The following is an 8,121-nucleotide window of genomic DNA, read 5'->3' on the forward strand; positions in this document are numbered from 1 at the left end:
TACTGGACAGATACCAGACAAATACTGGACAGATACAGATACTGGACAGATACTGGACAGATACAGATACTGGACAGATACTGGACAGATACCAGACAAATACTGGACAGATACTGGACAAATACTGGACAGATACCAGACAAATACTGGACAGATACTGGACAAATACTGGACAGATACTGGACAAATACCAGACAAATACCGGACAGATACTGGACAGATACAGATACTGGACAGATACTGGACATAATACTGGACAGATACTGGACAGATATCTGACAAATACTGGACAGTACAGCACACACACGCAGGAATGAGCACAGGCAGGCACACACACACACACACACACACACACACACACACACACACACACACACACACACACACACACACACACACACACTTCACCCCCTCTTACCCCTCTAATCCTCCCCTTCGTGGAGCTCTCACCTCACAAAATCAATGTTCCTGGCATTACAAACACATAGTACAATCTGTAGACGAAATATAACAGAATATCAATGAGTCTTTGTATCTCTCTTATCTGTTTTCATCTACTTTCACATGACACATTTCACCCTCTATCACACACACACAAACCATTTCTCTCTCACACTCTCTCTCCTTTCTGTCTTTCTGTTTGTCCCTCTCTCTCTCTCTCTGACCCCTGGGCTGTAGGAGGTGTGGGCGTGTTGGTGTGAGCTGCTGTCCTACCTGGAACAGGAGAACGGCTGGCTGGACCAGCTGGAGCAGAAGCTAGACGAGACAGACAGCATCCCGGGGGGAGCAGAGGAGCTCTGTGAGGCCCTTGAGGTGAGCACCTTTGACCTTTGACCTTTCACCACACTCTCTCTGTCGTTATGTCGTTCCTGGGGGACTCCATTCATCAGCCTTCTGCAGCTATTGACCAATAATGGCAGCAGCTACATGGTCATGGTTCATGTCAAAACACGAAAGAGGAACAACTGTTTTCCCCAAGACTTGTCCTGAGTCAGTCACATCTATCTCTGTCTTAGTGATACCAGGTACGGCCCAGAGTCAGTCATATCTATCTCTGTATTAGTGATACCAGGTACGGCCCAGAGTCAGTCATATCTATCTCTGTCTTAGTGATACCAGGTACAGCCCAGAGTCAGTCATATCTATCTCTGTATTAGTGGTACCAGGTACGGCCCTGAGTCAGTCATATCTATCTCTGTATTAGTTATACCAGGTACGGCCCTGAGTCAGTGATATCTATCTCTGTCTTAGTGATACCAGGTACGGCCCTGAGTCAGTCATATCTATCTCTGTCTTGGTGATACCAGGTACGCCCCAGAGTCAGTCATATCTATCTCTGTATTAGGGATACCAGGTACGGCCCTGAGTCAGTGATATCTATCTCTGTCTTAGTGATACCAGGTACGGCCCAGAGTCAGTGATATCTATCTCTGTATTATTGATACCAGGTACGGCCCAGGGTCAGTGATATCTATCTCTGTATTAGTGATACCAGGTACGGCCCAGAATCAGTCATATCTATCTCTGTATTAGTGATACCAGGTACGGCCCAGAGTCAGTCATATCTATCTCTGTATTAGTGATACCAGGTACGCCCCAGAGTCAGTGATATCTATCTCTGTATTAGTTATACCAGGTACGGCCCTGAGTCAGTGATATCTATCTCTGCCTTAGTGATACCAGGTACGGCCCAGAGTCAGTCATATCTATCTCTGTCTTAGTGATACCAGGTACGGTCCAGAGTCAGTGATATCTATCTCTGTCTTAGTGATACCAGGTACGGCCCAGAGTCAGTCATATCTATCTCTGTCTTAGTGATACCAGGTACGGTCCAGAGTCAGTGATATCTATCTCTGTCTTAGTGATACCAGGTACGGCCCAGAGTCAGTGATATCTATCTCTGTCTTAGTGATACCAGGTACGGCCCAGAGTCAGTCATATCTATCTCTGTCTTAGTGATACCAGGTACGGCCCAGAGTCAGTGATATCTATCTCTGTCTTAGTGATACCAGGTACGGCCCAGAGTCAGTGATATCTATCTCTGTCTTAGTGATACCAGGTACGGCCCAGAGTCAGTCATATCTATCTCTGTATTAGTGATACCAGGTACGGCCCAGAGTCAGTGATATCTATCTCTGTCTTAGTGATACCAGGTACGGCCCAGAGTCAGTCATATCTATCTCTGTATTAGTGATACCAGGTACGGCCCAGAGTCAGTCATATCTATCTCTGTATTAGTGATACCAGGTACGGCCCAGAGTCAGTCATATCTATCTCTGTCTTAGTGATACCAGGTACGCCCCAGAGTCAGTCATATCTATCTCTGTATTAGTTATATCAGTCACGGCCCAGAGTCAGTGATATCTATCTCTGTATTAGTGATACCAGGTACGGCCCAGAGTCAGTGATATCTATCTCTGTATTAGTGATACCAGGTACAGCCCAGAGTCAGTCATATCTATCTCTGTATTAGTGATACCAGGTATCTATCTCTGTATTAGTGATACGGCCCCAGGTACGGATACCAGGTAGAGTCAGTCATATCTATCTATCTCTGTATTAGTGATACCAGGTACGCCCCAGAGTCAGTCATATCTATCTCTGTATTAGTGATACCAGGTACGCCCCAGAGTCAGTGATATCTATCTCTGTATTAGTGATACCAGGTACGCCCCAGAGTCAGTGATACCTATCTCTGTCTTAGTGATACCAGGTACGGCCCAGACAGAGGGAGTGTGAATATACTGGACACTGATTGGCCTAAAATAAAAACTAAAGTGTGTGTGTGTGTGTGTGTCCAGGCCCTGGACACATTGCTGCGTCACCCTGAAGATGGGAGGAACCAGATCAGAGAGCTGGCTCAGACCCTGATGGACGGAGGAGTTCTGGATCAACTGATCCAGCACAAACTAGAGGCATTCAACACACGCTGGGATGAACTCATGCAGAGGGTGAGGTCTTCTCTGTGTTAAACATACACACATACAGATGTAGGATCTTAATTCGATCACTCTTTTGTTACTGAGAATTTTCCTGCACAGTAGAAAATACAAGTGTGTAGTGTATTCAAGGTTTAAAAAGGCTTCTGAAGTGTGTAACAATAAAGGTATTAACCCCTACAGAAAAATGACCGTTAATTATTATCCACATAATAATTCACATCTCCTGTTGCTGCAGGATTATTTTCCTGCTGTAGCAAACGGGCTCAAATGAAGACCCTACATCTGTAAAGAGAGGGTGAGGAGGGATAGAGATATAGGCCTGGCTGACATCTGAGATAAAGACCTACTTCTCTGTCAGATTCTTACACACTGACAATTAGTCACAAGCACTCACAGGAACACGCGCACACACACAACACAATAAGGCTATGACAATCCCTGTATTCATTCTGCAGTCATGTGATCCTCTATGAAAGAACTTATTAATGCATAGCTCTTAAGCCTTTCTCCATTGTGCCAGTATCAGTGTGTCAGTATCAGTGTCTGTTAGTCTGTCTGTGTAGACTGACGCTTACTGGGGTCATGAAGTTCGGAGAATCCTCTTCCTGTATAGCTGTGATCTATAAAGGAGAATCCTCTTCCTGTATAGTTGTGATCTATAAAGGAGAATCCTCTTCCTGTATAGTTGTGGTCTACAAAGGAGAATCCTCTTCCGGTATAGTTGTGATCTATAAAGGAGAATCCTCTTCCTGTATAGTTGTGCTCTATAAAGGAGAATCCTCTTCCTGTATAGTTGTGATATACAAAGGAGAATCCTCTTCCTGTATATTTGTGATCTAAAGGGAGAATCCTCTTCTTGCATAGTTGTGATCTATAAAGGATAATCCTCTTCCTGTATATTTGTGATCTATAAAGGAGAATCCTCTTCCTGTATAGTTGTGATCTATAAAGGAGAATTCTCTTCCCGTATAGTTGTGATCTATAAAGGAGAATCATCTTCCTGTATAGTTGTGATCTATAAAGGAGAATCCTCTTCCTGTATAGTTGTGATCTATAAAGGAGAATCCTCTTCCTGTATATTTGTGATCTATAAAGGAAAATCCTCTTCCTGTATAGTTGTGATCTACAAAGGAGAATCCTCTTCCTGTATAGTTGTGATCTATAAAGGAGAATCCTCTTCCTGTATAGTTGTGATCTTTAAAGGAGAATCCTCTTCCTGTATAGTTGTGATCTATAAAGGAGAAGAGGTAGTGGAACTGTCACATGGCACTCGAGTGTTTGTGAGTATGATGTCGACAGAGAAGGAAAGAAAGACAGACAGAGGGGCAGACAGACCGACAGACGGGCAGACAGGCAGCACGGCAGACCGACAGACAGGCAGACAGACAGGCAGGCCGGCAGATAGATAGACAGGCAGACCGAAAAGCAGACCGAAAGGCAGACAGACAGACAGACAGACAGACAGACAGACAGACAGACAGACAGGCCGACAGACAGGCCGACAGACAGGCCGACAGACAAGCCGACAGACAGGCCAACAGACAGACAGGCAGACAGACAGTCTTAGAGTCAGATAAAGAGCAGTGTTGGGATCACCTCATCTCCTTAACTGGCTGAATTGTAAAGTGAATTGACCCCAGATCAGAGACAGACAGAGAGAGGTAGTAAATATCGCTCTGGAAATGCATTTGTTTTATTGAAACTCTGTAACTGATTAATATGTCTTGTTCTGCCCTGCACCTTACTGTGCTGCCTTAACTAGGCCCAATAACTACACTATACTGTAATACCTTACTGTGTGGCCTTAACTAGGCCCAATAACTACACTATACTGTAATACCTTACTGTGCTGCCTTAACTAGGCCCAATAACTACACTATACTGTAATACCTTACTGTGCTGCCTTAACTAGGCCCAATAACTACACTATACTGTAATACCTTACTGTGCTGCCTTAACTAGGCCCAATAACTACACTATACTGTAATACCTTACTGTGCTGCCTTAACTAGGCCCAATAACTACACTATACTGTAATACCTTACTGTGCTGCCTTAACTAGGCCCAATAACTACACTATACTGTAATACCTTACTGTGTGGCCTTAACTAGGCCCAATAACTACACTATACTGTAATACCCTACTGTGCTGCCTTAACTAGGCCCAATAACTACACTATACTGTAATACCTTACTGTGCTGCCTTAACTAGGCCCAATAACTACACTATAGTGTAATACCTTACTGTGCTGCCTTAACTAGGCCCAATAACTACACTATACTGTAATACCTTACTGTGCTGCCTTAACTAGGCCCAATAACTACACTATACTGTAATACCTTACTGTGCTGCCTTAACTAGGCCCAATAACTACACTATACTGTAATACCTTACTGTGCTGCCTTAACTAGGCCCAATAACTACACTATACTGTAATACCTTACTGTGCTGCCTTAACTAGGCCCAATAACTACACTATAGTGTAATACCTTACTGTGCTGCCTTAACTAGGCCCAATAACTACACTATAGTGTAATACCTTACTGTGCTGCCTTAACTAGGCCCAATAACTACACTATACTGTAATACCTTACTGTGCTGCCTTAACTAGGCCCAATAACTACACTATACTGTAATACCTTACTGTGCTGCCTTAACTAGGCCCAATAACTACACTATACTGTAATACCTTACTGTGCTGCCTTAACTAGGCCCAACAACTACACTATACTGTAATACCTTACTGTGCTGCCTTAACTAGGCCCAATAACTACACTATACTGTAATACCTTACTGTGCTGCCTTAACTAGGCCCAATAACTACACTATACTGTAATACCTTACTGTGCTGCCTTAACTAGGCCCAATAACTACACTATACTGTAATACCTTACTGTGCTGCCTTAACTAGGCCCACTAACTACACTATACTGTAATACCTTACTGTGCTGCCTTAACTAGGCCCAATAACTACACTATAGTGTAATACCTTACTGTGCTGCCTTAACTAGGCCCAATAACTACACTATACTGTAATACCTTACTGTGCTACCTTGTAGTAGTAGTTTACCTGTGGTGGTAGTTTATTAGTGGTGGTAGGTAGTAGTTTATTTGTGGTGGTAGGTAGTAGTTTATTAGTGGTGGTAGGTAGTAGTTTATTAGTGGTGGTAGGTAGTAGTTTATTAGTGTTGGTAGGTAGTAGTTTATTAGTGATGGTAGGTAGTAGTTTATTAGTGATGGTAGGTAGTAGTTTATTAGTGGTGGTAGGTAGTAGTTTATTAGTGAATGTAGGTAGTAGTTTATTAGTCGTGGTAGGTAGTAGTTTATTAGTGGTGGTTGATAGGTAGTATTAGTAGTTTATTAGTGATGGTAGGTAGTAGTTTATTTGTGGTGGTAGATAGTAGATTATTAGTGGTGGTAGGTAGTAGTTTATTAGTGGTGGTAGGTAGTAGTTTATTAGTGGTGGTAGGTAGTAGTTTATTAGTGGTGGTAGGTAGTAGTTTATTAGTGGTGGTAGGTAGGTAGTATTAGTAGTTTATTAGTGGTGGTAGGTAGTAGTTTATTAGTGGTGGTAGGTAGTAGTTTATTAGTGGTGGTAGGTAGTAGTTTATTAGTGATGGTAGGTAGTAGTTTATTAGTGGTGGTAGGTAGGTAGTATTAGTAGTTTATTAGTGGTGGTAGGTAGTAGTTTATTAGTGATGGTAGGTAGTAGTTTATTAGTGTTGGTAGGTAGTAGTTTATTAGTGGTGGTAGGTAGTAGTTTATTATTGGTGGTAGGTAGTAGTTTATTAGTGGTGGTAGGTAGTAGTTTATTAGTGGTGGTTGATAGGTAGTATTAGTAGTTTATTAGTGGTGGTAGGTAGTAGTTTATTAGTGAATGTAGGTAGTAGTTTATTAGTCGTGGTAGGTAGTAGTTTATTAGTGGTGGTTGATAGGTAGTATTAGTAGTTTATTAGTGGTGGTAGGTAGTAGTTTATTTGTGGTGGTAGATAGTAGATTATTAGTGGTGGTAGGTAGTAGTTTATTAGTCGTGGTAGGTAGTAGTTTATTAGTGGTGGTTGATAGGTAGTATTAGTAGTTTATTAGTGATGGTAGGTAGTAGTTTATTTGTGGTGGTAGATAGTAGATTATTAGTGGTGGTAGGTAGTAGTTTATTAGTCGTGGTAGGTAGTAGTTTATTAGTGGTGGTTGATAGGTAGTATTAGTAGTTTATTAGTGATGGTAGGTAGTAGTTTATTAGTGGTGGTAGGTAGTAGTTTATTAGTGAATGTAGGTAGTAGTTTATTAGTGATGGTAGGTAGTAGTTTATTAGTGGTGGTAGGTAGTAGTTTATTAGTGATGGTATGTAGTAGGTTATTAGTGTTGGTAGGTAGTAGTTTATTAGTGGTGGTAGGTAGTAGTTTATTAGTGGTGGTAGGTAGTAGTTTATTAGTGTTGGTAGGTAGTAGTTTATTAGTGATGGTAGGTAGTAGTTTATTAGTGATGGTAGGTAGTAGTTTATTAGTCGTGGTAGGTAGTAGTTTATTAGTGGTGGTTGATAGGTAGTATTAGTAGTTTATTAGTGGTGGTAGGTAGTAGTTTATTTGTGGTGGTAGATAGTAGATTATTAGTGGTGGTAGGTAGTAGTTTATTAGTCGTGGTAGGTAGTAGTTTATTAGTGGTGGTTGATAGGTAGTATTAGTAGTTTATTAGTGATGGTAGGTAGTAGTTTATTTGTGGTGGTAGATAGTAGATTATTAGTGGTGGTAGGTAGTAGTTTATTAGTCGTGGTAGGTAGTAGTTTATTAGTGGTGGTTGATAGGTAGTATTAGTAGTTTATTAGTGATGGTAGGTAGTAGTTTATTAGTGGTGGTAGGTAGTAGTTTATTAGTGAATGTAGGTAGTAGTTTATTAGTGATGGTAGGTAGTAGTTTATTAGTGGTGGTAGGTAGTAGTTTATTAGTGATGGTATGTAGTAGGTTATTAGTGTTGGTAGGTAGTAGTTTATTAGTGGTGGTATGTAGTGTGTTATTAGTGGTGGTAGGTAGTAGTTTATTAGTGGTGGTAGGTAGTAGTTTATTAGTGGTGGTAGGTAGGTAGTATTAGTAGTTTATTAGTGGTGGTTGATAGGTAGTATTAGTAGTTTATTAGTGATGGTAGGTAGTAGTTTATTAGTGGTGGTAGGTAGTAGTTTATTAG

The 8,121-nt window shown here is 41.4% G+C and overlaps 1 protein-coding gene across 1 annotated transcript in view; it reads left to right on the forward strand.

Annotated features, from left to right (window-relative positions):
- Positions 1–8,121, forward strand: part of LOC139402493 (dystrophin-like) — a gene marked incomplete at its 3' end in the record, with an annotated part of 98,450 nt that overhangs the window by 15,823 nt on the left and 74,506 nt on the right. The window contains exons 7-8 of the mRNA XM_071146461.1: positions 679–813; positions 2,802–2,951. Coding sequence (XP_071002562.1) covers positions 679–813; positions 2,802–2,951 — 285 coding nt within the window. The remainder of the gene's footprint in view (positions 1–678; positions 814–2,801; positions 2,952–8,121) is intronic.

This window comes from Oncorhynchus clarkii, unplaced genomic scaffold (assembly GCF_045791955.1).
Source record: "Oncorhynchus clarkii lewisi isolate Uvic-CL-2024 unplaced genomic scaffold, UVic_Ocla_1.0 unplaced_contig_8889_pilon_pilon, whole genome shotgun sequence".
NCBI classification, from domain to species: domain Eukaryota; kingdom Metazoa; phylum Chordata; class Actinopteri; order Salmoniformes; family Salmonidae; genus Oncorhynchus; species Oncorhynchus clarkii.